At 52.5% G+C, this 16,523-nt stretch overlaps 6 protein-coding genes across 6 annotated transcripts; 2 read left to right on the top strand and 4 right to left on the bottom strand.

The window, feature by feature from the left end:
* Positions 1-186: 186 nt before the first annotated feature.
* Positions 187-1,816, bottom strand: BO83DRAFT_77262 (uncharacterized protein). The gene is made up of 2 exons (XM_025537590.1): positions 802-1,816; positions 187-733 (listed from the first exon to the last, which is right to left on the bottom strand). The coding sequence occupies exons 1-2, from the start codon at positions 1,653-1,655 to the stop codon at positions 589-591; spliced, it is 999 nt and encodes a 332-aa protein (XP_025392486.1). The 5' UTR covers positions 1,656-1,816; the 3' UTR covers positions 187-588.
* Positions 1,817-2,679: 863 nt separating this feature from the next.
* On the bottom strand, positions 2,680-3,906 carry BO83DRAFT_374346 (THUMP domain-containing protein). The gene is made up of 4 exons (XM_025530175.1): positions 3,506-3,906; positions 3,227-3,441; positions 3,030-3,170; positions 2,680-2,961 (listed from the first exon to the last, which is right to left on the bottom strand). Exons 1-4 carry the CDS (start codon positions 3,519-3,521, stop codon positions 2,839-2,841), a joined length of 495 nt encoding a protein of 164 aa, XP_025392485.1. The 5' UTR covers positions 3,522-3,906; the 3' UTR covers positions 2,680-2,838.
* BO83DRAFT_329077 (uncharacterized protein) lies at positions 3,783-4,287 on the bottom strand (the record flags this gene model as incomplete). The annotated part of the gene is made up of 2 exons (XM_025528182.1): positions 4,014-4,287; positions 3,783-3,917 (listed from the first exon to the last, which is right to left on the bottom strand). Coding segments are annotated over exons 1-2 (201 nt in total), but the record flags the coding sequence as incomplete, so codon positions are not given.
* Positions 4,288-4,517: 230 nt separating this feature from the next.
* Positions 4,518-7,360, top strand: BO83DRAFT_352036 (alpha-keto acid decarboxylase family protein). The gene is made up of 5 exons (XM_025528973.1): positions 4,518-5,050; positions 5,116-5,196; positions 5,286-6,513; positions 6,569-6,776; positions 6,841-7,360. Exons 1-5 carry the CDS (start codon positions 4,942-4,944, stop codon positions 6,922-6,924), a joined length of 1,710 nt encoding a protein of 569 aa, XP_025392483.1. The 5' UTR covers positions 4,518-4,941; the 3' UTR covers positions 6,925-7,360.
* An 847-nt stretch (positions 7,361-8,207) lies between these two features.
* On the top strand, positions 8,208-13,709 carry bck1 (putative MAP kinase kinase kinase (Bck1)). The gene is made up of 2 exons (XM_025530174.1): positions 8,208-13,265; positions 13,318-13,709. Exons 1-2 carry the CDS (start codon positions 8,536-8,538, stop codon positions 13,433-13,435), a joined length of 4,848 nt encoding a protein of 1,615 aa, XP_025392482.1. The 5' UTR covers positions 8,208-8,535; the 3' UTR covers positions 13,436-13,709.
* An 86-nt stretch (positions 13,710-13,795) lies between these two features.
* Positions 13,796-16,495, bottom strand: BO83DRAFT_413460 (Golgi transport complex subunit COG3; the record flags this gene model as incomplete). The annotated part of the gene is made up of 4 exons (XM_025534487.1): positions 16,195-16,495; positions 15,790-16,129; positions 14,658-15,734; positions 13,796-14,584 (listed from the first exon to the last, which is right to left on the bottom strand). Exons 1-4 carry the CDS (start codon positions 16,401-16,403, stop codon positions 13,796-13,798), a joined length of 2,415 nt encoding a protein of 804 aa, XP_025392481.1. The 5' UTR covers positions 16,404-16,495.
* Between the last annotated feature and the right edge of the window lie 28 nt (positions 16,496-16,523).

Genomic DNA, 16,523 nt, shown 5'->3' with positions numbered 1-16,523 from the left:
ACGCCATTAAGGCTGACTGACCTTTGAAGGTGATTGACTAGTCCAGCTTAGTGCGTTGTGCCCCGCCCGCCGCGGGATTCAAATGGGGATCCCTTGCTGGCTCGCGCTTGTTGAAGATTACAATGATGATCAGTCCTTCTCTACCACTGCTCAATTGTGTGTAGGGTTCTACATTGCCATGTTCTCCAACAGGGCTCTTCGTATTGGTTCCAGCACAGAATGAGTTCGTATTTTTTCAGGAACCAAATCTCTCATCTGGGTGGAAATCAACTTCCAAACGAGGACTTCGCCAAACTTCGTAGGCAGCAACAAATCATCGCCAAGACAGCTTCCATGCCGATATGACCGAATCTTGCATTGGACTATTGGCTTTGATTTTCATATGATTTCTCCGCAACCGATCAAAGTCGTAATCATCGTGTAGGCATATAATCGAACACTGCTATGTAGCACTAGGGACCTTTCCCATTCTTGAGACTCCCAAAAGTCTGGCTGCAGATCGGCCCGGCCGATCGAGCCAACTAATGTGTGTCTCAGATCCATCTATATAATCTTCCAGGATACATCAATGTCCCTGAATATCGCAAGTTAACATAACGTGCAAATTCCGTCTACCGAGGCCATTTCAGCTAATATCGACGTTAGCCGTCTCCTAGCATCGATCTCGGCGGCCATTCCCTGATAGCGGTAGTAGTGTATCGTAACCTGGTGCACAGCACGATAGCAGGCATACCTAAGAGGTCGACAGTCAGCACACAGACTATATACCACCTTCTGCAGTCTCATCTAGAGATCACATACAGTAATTGACGGGCCACCTGGGCCTTATTTGCCTTCAGTCGAGTACCAAAGCCCTCCCACACAGCGGGAGACGGCGCCTCAAAGATCTCCGCCATATGCACATCGCCCCAGAGAGTATTCTCGAGCCCTAGAAGTCCTGCAAGCTTCTTCGACCCCGGATTCAGCACCACCTGCGACGGTCGGCCTAGTCCAACAATCACTAGTTGCGGTGACGTGATTTCCTCGAGTGCAGGGGACAGCCGACGAACTTGGTTTCGAATCTCCGCATATGGAAGATGAACAAAGGCATCTTCAGAGTCCCGAAGAATGCCTTCTAGAAGTGTCACGAACGCTTCTCGCCAGGACTGCTTCCCTGATCCACAGGCTACCTGGTCTAGTGAGCCAAAGGAGCTGGAGAAATTCTGTCCGATCTCACGAGCTAATGACCCCAAGGCCCGGTTGAGATCATCCCGCTCTTGCATGGTAAGCGCGGCTTCCAGCTCCTGCAGTGTCGCCCCGTTGATATAGTGTCTTACTAAGAAGGCAGAGCCCAACGGTCCCCCATGGAGACCATAATGCAGAAAAGATGGGATATATGGAGTGTCTTGTTGAACCAGGATGGAGTGAGCACGGGCTTCAGTCTCAAGTAGAAGCTGTTCTCGTCGTAAGAGAGGTGTTGTCGACCCTGGAGAACACTTCAGAAGCAGTTGGACCCCATTCGATAGCACGAGACGACTTATTGAATGTAGATGGCCCTTGAGCGGATAGACTCCTTTGACTTGCACCGAAGAAGAAAAGTGGCGTTGAAGGATGGAGCCGAGAGTATAAGAAGGTTCAAGGTCAGGAACTAAGATAGTAGATAAAGAAGGCGACATTTCGCGCAACACTTCAGCTCTTCTGCTTTAGCGCTCGCATGCTCGCTACCAGTACGAGATATAATATGATGATCCATATTGTTGGGGGGAAAGTAAGCAAATATAACCTGAGCGAGCAAATCTTTACTGCAGTCATCGGGGAGAAAGACCAGGCGGCCGCAACCCGGGGATACACTGGGGCCCGGACATGGAACAGAGGTAAGGCGTAGGTTACTGCAATCCAACAAGGAAGGTAATAGATTGTCTAACCCACAAAGCAGCAACAGCTAAGGAATACTAGGAACAGGGAAACCAGTCGATCAATCTCGTTTCTGAGCGTCAGATGATGGAGGGACCCGTTACCGAGGACAAGGAGCATATCCCTTATTTGAAAACATTAAGCGAAGCGGAAGATCCATATCCGAAGCCCCTTACTGAAGGGGACATCCGTCCGGGATCCCCACTGTTTAAACTGGAGAAAGAAGACCCCAAGAAGCATCATTGGAGTATTGGTCAGGAAGCGAAGGAAAGAGTTGTGATCCATGGAGACGCAGCTCGCCTAAGGCTCCCGCTCTGAGAAAGGCGCCATGCAGGGTTGCATCCACACCGGGCCAATCACAGGCGGGTCTTGCCGAATGCGCATCTCCCCGGTTGTATCGGCCGGTTCGAACGCCGATGTTGCAGCGGACTCAATCTATTTAGTTTCCATAGTCTATGCATAGAATAAAGTAGTACTGCTCCTACGATGATATATCTTGCCTGTTATTTGGTTACCATTCGCACAATGTTCGCAGGAGGTAGGCGGCTTGTGCCTCCTTATGTATTTTGTGCTTCTTGGGTAACTTTGGGCACAACCCTGTTCTGTTTGGCCTCCGATCAGGCTATTGGCAGCCGGACCGTCCCTCGAGCGGGGATTAGATGAAATATGCTTCCCCTTGCCATAGCCTCTTATCTCTTTATTACACCATTTCGAACTAAAATGCCGGTTTCTACGCATCATGTGTCGGCTCTAAAGTTCAGTGGCTCATAGAGGAGAAATCAGGAAGAGAGGGCAATTCAGTTGTTAGGATATCGCAAACTTTGTATATACACATTTCTAGCTTTTGTCTTCGTGGAACTGATGAGGCGATCACACTTCGCCACTCATTCAAGATTTGCCCTACGCCAGTTGTTCGTCCAAAAGTTCCTCGGGGAGAATGTGGGGTTAGTCCTTCGTAGATTCAGCGGCCTCTGCCTCTGATGTCGCTGCTGGACTGTATAACTCGGCCAGGTTATACTTCTTTAACCGATCGTAGTCGCTTCCGGCAACACTCATGCCAATGACATTCTGATAGTTTATTGTCAGTAATGGGTTCTGAATGAGTGGCATAGAAGCCACGGCCGTAGAGAACTGACCTGGATAACGGTGACGAGGATGATCAAGTCATAGTTCTTGAGATCAACAGGATGCTCGGGCCCCACGACATCTGCAACAGTCTTGATGACTATGTCGCGATTGAACTTCTTGTTGCTTCGCACGACAGGCCGAATTGCGTACTGAAATTTTCTGGTCAATGAAACCTCATGACCGTCTAGGCCTTGGCGAGACTCACCTTCTTGGGAGGCCCCCCGGAATGGAAATGCGGTTTGAGGACTTCCCGTGCAAAAGACTCCAGGTCGACACTGAGAGTTTTGCGAACGGAAATTGCAGGTGTCATGCGTTGGATGTATCGAGATCGCTTCTTTTCAGGGTTGGCAGCTGCATCTAAGCAAAGTTTATGTACCATTTCCTCTGGATTGATGGATTTGTCAAATCGCACAAACAACACTGAAACATATTAGTGTCTCTCAAACTTAGATCAGTTTTAAGGAGGATAATGAGGGTAACGCACGACACGGCAAATCCATTCTGATGGCATGAAACGGGCGCGACTTGCTCGCGCTGGGCTTCAGTCCTTCGACCTCTTTTCTGATTAGGGCCTCGATGTCATCATCGTCATCCTCCTCATCCGAGTCGGGCTTGTCTCCATAACTGTCACTGCTGGATGACTCCACACTCTGGAGATAAAAAAACAAAATAAGTTAGATTGAGGAGCATTTATCAGTCTGCCAGATACCGTGGGTTTTTTTTTTTTCCTATGCGCAAAGTCTGCCCTTCATGCTACTAACCTGCGAGAAAACATCCACTACCTCTGCCATACACTTTCCTTCCTTTCCCAAGTCGCACGACACGAAAACTCCCCAGTCGCCTCCCTCAATACCCGACTTGTTGCCTTGTTGGTGTTTCTGCCATTGGCCACCTCCCTGTGCCGCCACACATTAGCTATCAATTACTAGATGGGGAAAAGCCAATGGGAGATGTCTGTGGTCAACATGCCACGGACATCAGATGGGGCGAACCTTTCTCTTCTTAGCAGGCTGAACGGATTTCCTATCAGGCATGGCTCTCTTTCCTGATCCAGCCATCGACAGATGTTAATGCGCGGGTGAATGGGATGGGATGCCGGTACGGGATTTGTGCGTGGGCAAGTGGGGAGGGGAATTGACCGCAGGGAGTGCACGCACGTTGCCCGGTTGTCCGAGTTGACAGGGAAGATTCAAGCTTAGTGGTGAGATTAAGCTGGTCCTAGAAGTTCTAGATGCACTACTGGTGACACGAGGGTTCCCAACAGATAAGGGTAGGCATGGCGCGGGGGGGTTTAAAATTCCACAAAAGGAATAGCGGCAAAGCGGGCGATCATCATCCCACTTGGTGGAGTGACGGCCGGTTACTTGCTGCGTTCTTACTGCAAAGTGGTTTCGGCCGGATTGACTTGCTTGCTTTTTGAAACTAGTGCACCTGCTGTTATCAGTTTATCGCTGCTTCCGCAGCATCTCTTACTTTCAGGGTTCCGCCATAGCTTATTCGACAGCAATATACCATCAAACCACCCCATCCATGCCATCACGGTCGGAGATCTCCTGGAATTCACGCAAAGCATGAAATACCTATCCAGTAGGAATGATCCCGGAGATCCCGCTGCCATTCACTGTCGCATGGTGTGGCTGTTTGCGTGAGTATTGTAGTTCGGTGACACTATTTTTGTCTCGAGTCCCACCTCTACAGCATGACATCACGCGTGCCCTTTCATTCATGACGTACGGCCACACTGGGTTCCAGACTAGACTAGACTCCCTGGTTGCGACAGTCAGAGGCACCTATTAATACTCTTTCACTCCTCAAACACATAGTAAATATCATCTTCTCAGACACATCCAATACTTCTCGCGCTTCTTTCCATACTAGCTTTATCAACCCCCATCTTCTCACACTGCTCAATTCAACGTGATGGCGACCGATATCGCTACCCGGGATCTTCGGAAGCCCATCACGGTTGCCGAGTACCTCTTCCATCGTTTGCACGAGGTTGGCGTTCGCTCTGTGCATGGCGTTCCAGGTGCGACTTACTTTGGGGGAATTTGGGGAGTGCTAGATCCCGCTAACCATCATGAATTATACTAGGCGACTACAACCTCGCAGCCTTGGACTATCTGCCAAAGTGTGGCCTCCATTGGGTGGGCAATTGCAATGAACTCAACGCCGGTATGTCTGAACCAATCCTACTGTTGGAATTGTACTACCTTGATGACACTCATTGTCATAACTAACGTGGACAACCTAACAACGTACAGGATATGCCGCCGACGGCTATGCTCGGGTCAACGGAATCGGTGCCCTGATTACCACCTTCGGCGTGGGTGAGCTTTCAGCGCTCAATGCCATCGCTGGTTCGTACTCCGAGTTTGTGCCAGTTGTTCATATCGTGGGTCAGCCCAACACCAAGTCTCAGAAGGATGGCATGTTGCTGCACCACACCTTGGGAAACGGCGACTTCAATGTGTTTGCGAAGATGAGTGCAGGCATCTCCTGTACCCTCGGTCGCTTGAACGAGACACTGGAGGCTGCAACACTTATCGACAACGCCATCCGTGAATGCTGGATTCGCAGTCGACCCGTCTACATCAGTCTCCCCACCGACATGATTACCAAGCAAATTGAAGGTGATCGCCTCGAAAAACCGCTGGATCTCTCTCTACCGACAAATGACCCTGAGAAGGAAGATTATGTGGTGGACGTTGTCCTGAAGTACTTGCATGCTGCGAAGAAACCCGTCATCCTGGTGGATGCTTGTGCCATCCGTCATCGGGTCCTTGATGAAGTTCATGACTTGATGGAGGCTTCCGGCCTGCCTACCTTCGTGGCTCCGATGGGCAAGGGAGCAGTAGATGAGACTCGCCCGAACTACGGCGGTGTGTATGCTGGCACTGGATCGAACGCGGGTGTTCGTGAGCAAGTCGAATCTTCCGATCTTATTCTGAGCATCGGTGCTATCAAGTCGGACTTTAACACCAGCGGTTTCTCCTATCACATCGGACAGCTCAACACCATTGATTTCCACAGCACTTATGTACGTGTACGATACTCTGAATATCCAGAGATCAACATGAAGGGAGTTTTGCGCAAAGTCATCCAGAGGATGGGTGCTGTCAACGCCGCGCCAGTCCCGCATCTCTCCAACACGCTTCCTGAGAGCGAGAAAACTTCGAGCAACCAGGAGATCACGCACGACTGGCTTTGGCCCAATGTTGGTCAGTGGCTGAAGGAGAATGATATTGTTATCACCGAGACGGGCACGGCCAACTTTGGCATCTGGGAAACCCGATTCCCGGCAAATGTCACTGCCATTAGCCAGGTTCTGTGGGGTAGCATTGGTTACTCGGTTGGGGCGTGTCAGGGTGCTGCACTGGCAGCAAAGGAGCTGGGCAATCGTCGGACTGTTCTGTTTGTTGGTGACGGAAGTCTTCAGCTCACCGTGCAAGAACTGAGCACTATGATCCGAAACAACCTCAATCCCATTATGTAAGTGTTTCTACGGTGATAAGCTCCATATTATAACGATACTGACCGCATCAAGCTTCGTCATTTGCAATAACGGATACACCATTGAGCGGTACATCCACGGATGGGACGAAAGCTACAATGACATCCAGCCGTGGGATATTGAGGGTCTGCCCCGGGCCTTTGGAGCCAAGGACAAGTACACGGGCTACAAAGTAAAGACGCGGGATGAGCTGAGGCAGCTATTTGCAAACCAGGAGTTTGCTTCTGCGCCACACTTGCAAGTAAGTAATACATTGCCCTAGCATTTCAATCCTGTCCAGGAGAGTGCTAACCAAGATGGCACAGTTGGTGGAGCTTCACATGCCCCGTGATGATGCTCCCGCCGCGTTGAAAATCACGGCTGAGGCGGCGGCCACCAGAAACAAGTAACGGAGGATCCCCAGGGCCTTGAGGCAATCTCGCTTCTTCCTGTTAACGCCTTTCTCCCCTTTCTTTTAGCTTGACCTGTCACTCCTGGAGAGGAACAGACATGACTCTGAAGCGGTAGTGTAATTGCAGAATACGAAATATAATGAATTCCAGTCAAGTTGTATGCGCACGTGCCCTTTCCGTATTGATGATTTGGGGTCTTGGGTGGTGCGTTTAGGGAGTCTAGTGCTTATCATACATTCCCAATGCCAAGGGAAAACATAGTGGAACTAGCTTGATAGTCAGCCAGCCAGCCCAACGTGCCGTGTGAGACAGTCCACAGTTGGGGAGGAATGGCAAGCAGATAGATAAACACTTTGGCAACGGATAGTAGTACAAATGTAGTTAGTGAGTCTGAGTACGAACCAGCCCAATTAAGGAGGAATCAAGTAGGAAAAGGGGCGAGATGAGTAGTAGTTCCCTAGGGCTGAACAACTACGTACAGGGGGGGGGGGCAACAACTGTCAGTAACTCAGTGGAATGGAAGGGTTGGCCCACCTTTCACTTGATGGGTCTAAGAAGCCCATGGAAAGGTGACGGAAAAGGGGAGAGACAGCGAGAAAAAGGGACTGACTTTGTTTGGGCAGCTTATCGGGGGGAGACCACCACGTGATCGACGGGAAGGACAGACAAAGTCGCAGGCGCTAAGGCGGCCAGCGCATCAAAGCTCCTCAGGATTTCCCTGGGCGGGCCGCGTTAGATTACTTACTCGTTCAAAAGTATCCTACCCCATATGAATTTGGCGAGCAGGCCTCTGTCCCTTTCCTTGACGAAACACCTAATTAATCTATACGGTGGACAGCTAATTTGCCGCCACCTGCCACTAATCCACCGTGCGGTCGAATCCCCAGCGGTTTTGCTAATGGTATGTCTTAGCTTCCCCGTTGAGCCTTCCGCCGCATCATTTCCCCTCCCCCCCTTCGACTAGTATCAAGCTAGAGGGGGACTGGACTTGTCCCGACTATTAGGGGTTGATTGCCGCAATCTTACCATTTGACTTACTTTAGGAGATCCAGCTATCTTTAAGGATTTGACACACCCCTCTGAAGAACGCCCAACTTGTTCCTTTCGCTACGGTTTGTGTCTGCAGCTCGACTTGCGTGTGACCTCTCCAGTTTCCAGCCTCCTCCTCCTTCCTCCCCCCGTCCATTCCCTGATCAGGTGGAAAAAGCTGATGCCGTCCCTCTGCTCCCTCCGCTCCTGCTTACGTACTGTCGTTCGCTCCGATCTGGACGCTATCTGCGCTTGATTGACGTGCTTCGAGAAGCGGCGATTGCCTGCTCTTCCATCTTGGTCGCTGAAATTTACCGCCCCAAGTGCTGCTCGTACCGAGGGGGCATCATCGATTGCGTCGTGTCGGCTTGTTCTAGCTCTGACAATGTGGAATTGCCTTGGGTTCTAAGCTTTCATGATCTATCAGTCCCCACTTCAGGGACAAGTTTGATTGCGCAGCCCCGTGAGGTATATGAGAGCAGAACCTTATTGGATTCCCAGGACAATTTGTCTGCTCATTAGACTCCGACATCCGCCTCCTTGCATCAATCCATTGGAGACGTCGCAGACATCGCCAATATGGACGGTCAACGGCCGCAGCAGTACATCCCCGTACCCCCGCCTTCGTCGGCGACACAACCCTCCCAATCGCACATAATACCTTTACCACCGCCGCCGCCTCGTTATCCTCCTACTCAGTCGCAGGGCGTTATGCTTCCGCCGCCCCCGGGACCACCGCCAGGGACAGCATATGGCACCTCCAAGCTTACCAATCCCCAACTGCAACATCAGAATACACTTGGGTGGCAGCAGCAGAGCTGGGCACGGCAGGCACTCTCACAAGGGTATCTTCCACCTCCTCCGCCTCCCCCTATGGTCCCTGCGAATCAATCTCCATACGGGCGTCCTGCAGCTTTGTCGATTCCCTCCGCTGAAACTCGGACGTCTGCGACTTACGTTCCTCAAGCTGGTACTTTTGGTCCGGGGGTCGGGATTCCGCCCTTCGACGTACACTCGAACTCCACGTACGACGGTGCGGGGACAATGCAGCCCAGCGACAGACAGCGGAACCCATCTACCCAAGCCTACGAATATCCGGCCACCGACTCTTCTCCGTATAAACGGGATGCCAATGTCCCTGCCACTCCTTCTACGACTCGCAATCTACCTTCCTCTCTAGCTGTCAATGATGGTGCTCATGATATGGCTTCAGTCAACTACTCTGCCACGAACATGCACAACTCGCTACAACAGGCGTCTGCGCCATCTTCGGAACTGACCACATCGGGCAGTCTTCGCCATAACCACAATACATTGCTTGGTGGCATCTCGCCAAATGAGGCCTCAGTCCAATGGCCTCTCGATCGTGTCCTCCAATGGCTTGCGAATAACGGGTTCTCCACGGACTGGCAGGAAACATTCAGGTCTTTGGAAATTCAGGGGGCCGACTTCCTCGAGCTAGGACATGGGTCAAATGGCCGACCTAACCTGGGCAAGATGCACCAGGTGGTCTATCCTCATCTTGCAAAAGTGTGCGAAGCAAGCGGCACTCCCTGGGATCAGATACGTGAACGGGAAGAAGGCAAACGCATGCGCCGTTTGATCAAGAAGATCCATGATGACGGCAGTTATGATACCGAGTTTTCTATTCAGAAGCGGCGCGACTCTCACCCGATGAGCGCCCACGATGGCGCGCCTGACGCTTCACCGAAATTGACTTACGAGCCCAGGTCCGCGGGCCCTACAGGGAATATCACAAACAGCCCTAATCTCAAGGCCCCACAGCCCGCATATGGACAAAGACAGAGCGTTCAGATGCGTTCTTTTACAACACCCATACCAACCACCCATGATCATGCGTCTTCCGAGCTTGCTCCGAGCGAAGCTAATACAATGTGGTCCCGATCGGACTATTCGCGAGCTGTTTTGTCTAGCATTGGCGGCGAGCATCACAGGCAGAGCCCTTCGATGTCCAGCGATGGCGGAACATTTCAGATACCTATTAGATCTTACGAGGACAGTCCCAAGAGCGGCAGTCCAGCAGCGCAGCATGCTACTCTTGCACACACAGGCCCCTCGTCATCCACGGGAGATCTAGGCGTCAAGTTCGAGCACTCACGCGGCAACAGTTCGGATTCGACGACTGGTCGCCGGTATTATGAATCGATCAGGCAAGACGGCGGGGTCCGCCCTTCGCCCCAGGAGTCAAGCAACCGTCAATCTGGTGGAGAAACCCCATCTTCATACCCCAAAGACCACCGTAATGGGCTGTTGGGCTTCTTCAAGAAACGTTCCAAGGCAGGCGATTCCAACCACCCGTCTCCAGAGGAGCTATTTTTGGAGTCTCCCACCAGTCCAGTGAACATGCGCCAGAACAGCTCGCAGCTGCCTTATAATAGGCCAAATTTCAGCACCAGTGAGTTGTCGCTGGGCGGCGAGCGGCCGTCGTCTTCATCCATGTCGGACCATGAACGATTGGCGTTGCGAGGTAACAAGCCAATGCAAAAGAGCAAAAAGTGGACTTTTGTGACTCTGGACGGATGGAACTATCGCTTGGTCGACATAACCGAGATGGACTCTGTGGAGACACTGCGTTCTGCCATTTGTCAAAGCCTTGGAATCGCTGATTGGACTGGGGCGCAGATTTTCATGACGGAGCCCGGGCAGACTGAACATGATGAGCCGTTGAATGACACTAGCCTGGCTTTGTGTCGGCGGACAAAGTCAGACACGGTTGGCTCATTGAAGCTGTTTGTACGAGGGCCCCATATGCAACTGGGTGTGAATAGCTCCACTCACTACGGCTTGGGGCTTTCGATCCCAGAGAAGGGCACAGCCTCACCCACATCTGCTCACCAGTTGCATAGAAAGCCGCTTGACGATGAAGCTCTCAGCAGGATATCTCCTCACAACCCAGCCAAGCCTACGTCTCCTCAAGTGTCTTCACGGCAGCAGCTCAAAGCTCCCAGTTCCAAGCTACCGCCAGCCTCGCAACCATCAATCACAACGTCCCCAGTCGATGGTGGCGCCGAAGCAGGACTGCCTACTGATGCCGAGAAGGCAGACTTGTTAGCTCGTCACGACGAACATATGCGTGAGGTTGAGCGGAAACAGAGGGCCTATCGCATCTCAAAGGTCCCCCCGATGCCACAGCCGAGAAAAGATGTCTATGGCGAAACTGGATACAGGCGTGAAGGTGTCATTGATTTTGATCAGCCTCGCACGTCTCCTTACGAAGACAAGAAGTCCGAGCCGCTCGTGCCCCTTCGCAAGCCTCCCACTGCGCCTCACGAGTCAAGTACACTGACTAAAGTCAACTCACTAAGGAAGAAGGATGTTGAGCGGCCCCGCATACAGACTACCGCGCAACCACATGGTACTCATGGTCTCGGAGCGGTATTGGCTAGTGTTGGTAGGATGACCAGTGCCATTGGAACCCCATCTCCATCAGTTCCCACGCCACCTGCCGCCAGTCAGGAGTTCAAAGGACCGCAATCATCGGAGCAAGATAACCAAACAACGCCGACGGTGCATTCGAGCCAGTCTCCGGCACAACCTGGTTCTGCGACTCCTCAGGAACCAAGACCGACTCTGCAGTCTCGCAAGTCATTTGGACCCGAATTTGACTTTGAGGAGACCAAGGTCTCATTCCAAGGGTCACCGGTGCCACAGCAGCCCCAGGAAGACTCCGACGAGGACTCCGATGATGGTCTTTTTGCCATTCCCATCGCGAGTACCAAGACCCCGGTTAAAGAGAACCCGCCTGTGTCCGTCTCGCCCGAGTCGCAAAGGCGAGCCGGGAAACCGTCTCTCACACTGAACACTGAGAACAGGCTACGGAAAGGATTATCCGTTAGCTTCAGGTCCCCAAGTGCTACCCGCGAAACGTTCGCCAGTTCAAGCGGGGAATCGGGCAACAGGAACGCGTCCTTCCTTGACATGAGTGCTTCGCCGGAGGAAGAGAAGCCGCCCCGCAGGGATTCCTTTGCCCAAGGAGACCTGTGGGCAAGCAGACCTCCAGTCGAGGGCGTTATTGATCACCTCGATGACTTCTTCCCGGACATTGACCTCGATACCCCTTACCTTGACGGGCAGGGCATGTCACCCCCTTCATCCCCGGCATCTAAGGTTGCAACCGACAACGACATAATTCCCAAGGATAAACCAGAAGCTGTATCACACCCCCCACCACATACACCTGCGCCGCCAAGCGAAAATACCGTTGGCTCCAGCGAGCCAACCATCAAGCCTCAGGATCCAGGAGTCGTAGCTCGGCGGAACGTCAGTCGCTCTGGCGGTGGACTCACACGCATGAAATCGATTCGAGAAGTAGCAAAAGGTGCCAATCAAGCTAGTAGGAATCGGAGTGTGACGGCCAATACCGGCAACCAAAGATCAGGTGATATTTTGCGTCGCAAGAGCACGAAGATGTTCGGCGCCAAGATTATGCAAATCAGTCCGAAGCGTGGAAGCCGACTTAGCCAGCTGGACCCTATTCCCCAGAACCAGGCGCCTGCGGGCAATATCCCTCAAAGACAGCCCACTTTCCGCATCATCCGTGGTCAGCTCATCGGCAAGGGAACTTATGGCCGCGTATACCTTGGCATGAACGCTGACAATGGTGAGGTCTTGGCTGTGAAGCAAGTGGAGGTCAATCCTCGGATTGCCGGAACAGACAAGGACCGCATCAAGGAGATGGTCGCAGCGATGGACCAGGAAATTGATACCATGCAACATCTCGAGCATCCTAACATTGTGCAGTACCTCGGTTGCGAGCGAGGCGAGTTCTCCATCTCAATCTATCTCGAATATATCTCTGGTGGCTCTATCGGCAGTTGTCTTCGCAAGCATGGCAAGTTTGAGGAGAGCGTGGTCAAGTCTCTGACGCATCAGACCCTGAGCGGGCTGGCCTATCTTCACAACCAGGGAATTCTCCATCGCGACCTGAAAGCCGACAATATTCTCCTGGATCTGGACGGAACATGCAAGATCTCCGACTTCGGAATTTCCAAGAAGACAGACAACATCTACGGAAACGATTCGACCAACTCCATGCAAGGCTCGGTCTTTTGGATGGCGCCCGAGGTCATCCAGTCCCAAGGACAAGGGTACAGCGCCAAGGTAGACATCTGGTCTCTCGGATGTGTGGTGTTGGAGATGTTTGCTGGACGCCGGCCGTGGAGCAAGGAAGAAGCTATCGGCGCAATCTTCAAGCTGGGTAGTTTGAGTCAAGCCCCTCCGATCCCTGAAGATGTTTCCATGAACATCACACCAGCAGCGCTCGCCTTTATGTACGACTGCTTCACAGTGTAAGTGGCATTGCCTTCTAGAGCCCTTTCCCGCCAGACTGACATGTTATAGGGACTCGCGTGATCGGCCAACTGCTGAGACTCTCCTAACCCATCCCTTCTGCGAACCCGACCCGAAGTACAATTTCTTGGATACCGAGCTCTACGCCAAAATCCGCCACGTCCTGTAAAGCCCCACCCACCTAGCATGATGTTCAGTATTATCATATTTCCAAGCATCTCTCTCTTCCAGCGTTTTGACTATGCACTTTGTTTCCTCTCCCCTGCATCATACCCAAATCTGCAGCATTTCGCATTCGGTGTGGCATAGTTTGTTTGAAGGAATTCGGCTGGGTGAGCGTAATTGTTTGAATAAGATTCTGGATATGCCTGGTCTTTCTTGGTTCGGTGACTGGTTGAGACATAATCACAGCAAAAGTGTCTTGTCCCGTTTTTGTCTTCAATACACTGTACATACATTTGAATTCAAGAAAATAAGAATACTAATATCTACCAATACTACCACTGTACAAGAATGAAAGTCCATACTATCAAGACCTTACACTCCCACCCCCACTCAAACTCCCCTCATCATCCTCATCCCTCCCCAACCCAACAAAACCCACCCTAAACACCCCCTCGCACCACTCCGCAAAAGTATCCACATCCCAAACCTCATCCTCCCTCCCCTTCCCCTTCTTACTCACAAAATTCCCCCTCCTCCTCTCCGCATCAACATACATCTCCCAAAACTCCTCATAAATCTGAATGACCCGATCCTGCACCGCCCCCACCAGCGTCTCCCTCATCCGTCCATCATCCAAATACTCCCCCAACACCTTCCTCAAACTCGCCACCTCCTTCTCCACATTACCGCACAATGTATCCATCAAGCCCCCAGCAGAGGGAAGATTTCCAGATGATGTCCTAGCCGGCAACGACGCCGTCATCTTCCCCGCCGCAAACTCATTAATGAATTCATTAATCACGGTGCGGAGACGTCCATCCAGTTCGACCTTCGCGTCGAGCATGTTCTCCACGACGCGGGGGAGGAGACCATGGCCGACGAGTTTGAAGAGGTTGCGCGGGTTGAAGAGACCCCCGCGTGAGCGCAGCTCGTAGAAGGTGGAGGTCATGGCGGAGAAGTCGAGGGTGGTTTCGGGCGTGGTGTATTCGATGTCGAAGGCGACGATCTGTTGTTTGAGGATTAGGAGGTGGCTGAGGAGGAAGAGGTGCGCGTCTGTAGGAGTGGTTTTTGTGCGCAGGAGGGTGCTGGCGCTGTGTAGGGAGGTCGTGGTTTGGTGCACGATTTGGTGGGCGAGGTCGTCGAAGACGGTGGACTAGTTTGTTTGTTTGTATGTTAGTTTCTATGTTGGTTGTGTGTGGGGGGGAGGATAGCGGGGTGGGATGTACGTTGACGAGACGGTAGATTCGGCTTAGAAGCCAGATCGCTTTGCGGAGGGTTGGGTACCAGCCGCTTTGGTCTTGGGTTGTTGGGGACTCGAGGTCCCATTTTGTAGCGGCGGTGGTAGTGGTGTCTTCGGGGGTCGTTGATGATGGGTCGCTGTCGTTGCTGGGTTTGGTTGTGGGTTTGGGTCGGGTTGGGAGGGTCGTTGTGGTGGTGGTGGTGTCTGTGGAGGTGATCTTGCGGCCGCTGATTTGGCCTTCGGTGACGGATATGGAGAATTGTTTGTTGCGAGCTGGGTAGTCGAGGTCTTCGGGGCGAGGTCTGTAGCGCTCGATTTCGTCGCGGAGGAAGGCTTGCGCGCGGAAGACGAGGCGAGTTTGAACGTCTTCGAGGGCGGGTTGGATCAACGCTGGGAAGTCGAGCTGGTTGGCGTCGACTTGTTGCTCGATTTCTTCGTCCTGGTCGAGCAGGTATCGGGTTTGCAGGAGGGTGCAGAGCTGGCAGAGCTTGACGATCTTGTCTTCGTGGATGATGCGCGGTCTAAGGTGGTCGTAGAGCGGCTCGCAGATTGTTTCTAGGAAGTCGTAGAGTCCGCCGTGGCCGTGGAACCATTCACCCCAAAGTTCGAACTCGTCAAGGCATACGCCGCGGATGTAGCTGATGCTGGCGCGGGCGAAGGAGACGAGATCCTGAGATGATGTCGGAGACTGCGCGAGGTCGTTGAGGTTCTTGTATACGAGGGGGGTGATCAGTTTCCCCCGCGTGGCTGCGTAGTTCGCATGAAGCTCGTTGAGCAAGCTTTGGTATTCGGCTTCGGTGCCCTGGTCGGGGTCTAGAGGCGGGACGGCTCGCTTCTGGATCTCGAGTCCAATCTGTTTCAGTTCCGGCGCGCCGACTCTGAATTTGGCGTAGAGCAGCGTGGACATGGTTGTGTCGTTGAGCTGCTTATCTGCGATCTTCTTCGACGCATCGGCGTATACATCGCGGAGGGAGGACACAAAGTGGGTTCTGATCAAGGTGAGGGCACGGGTCATGAGTAAACGGTACCGGGAGCGGTATACACCGGCTTCCTTTTGATCGGGCTGCGAAATAGGACCAATTAGCTAGAATGCGATAGACATTGTGATGTATACTGACATGTGTCTCCATGTAATCCAGGCATTCGTCGAGACGCCGTAGCATATCCGAGAAATCCTTCCCGCGAACTGTATTTCCGGCCCCCGGGGCATTCAGTCTCCTCGACGCAGGATCCAGAAAGTCGTAATACTGGAGGTTCACTTGGATATCCTCCGCCAAATCCGAGTCATGCTTCTGCGCAGAGAGCAGCCCCTCACATTGTTTCCGGAACTGGGAGGTCTGCGATTCAACAGCTCGAAAGTCGTTCGAGAGGCTGGTCAAAAGATCGAGGGTTGATGACGTATCGTTTAACAAGGAATCGAGGTGGGACTTGGACATTTGAAGCTCCTGGAGACAAGCTCTAAGAACAATTGATGTCAGCATAGACCAGGGGAGCCTGTGGGGGTGGACCGCGGATGGGCGTACTGGTACTCATCGTAGCTAGCTTCCAGCAGGCTTTCCTCTACTTCATTGTACCATTGCGCAAATTCCAGCTCGTTGCGAATATCGGTAACCGAGTCCACATCATCCGGGATTGTCTCGAGTTGGGTGGCCTCCTTGACCTTCTGTTCCAGAGCCCGGCCCGACGGGGCAGTTTGGCGTCGACTTCGCTGTCCTGCAGCTTGTTGGCGCATTGTGGGGGATCCTTCGGTGTTGAAAGAAATATTCGTTATAGCCTCTGCATGAAAGCCCCCATAAAACCAAGGTAAGCAATCCCTACTAAACCCAGAGCCCAGGCGCGTGGAAAGGCAGAG

Source organism: Aspergillus eucalypticola, assembly GCF_003184535.1.
Source record: "Aspergillus eucalypticola CBS 122712 chromosome Unknown BO83scaffold_2, whole genome shotgun sequence".
Classification (NCBI taxonomy): domain Eukaryota; kingdom Fungi; phylum Ascomycota; class Eurotiomycetes; order Eurotiales; family Aspergillaceae; genus Aspergillus; species Aspergillus eucalypticola.
This window is presented reverse-complemented; position numbering and strand designations above follow the sequence as displayed.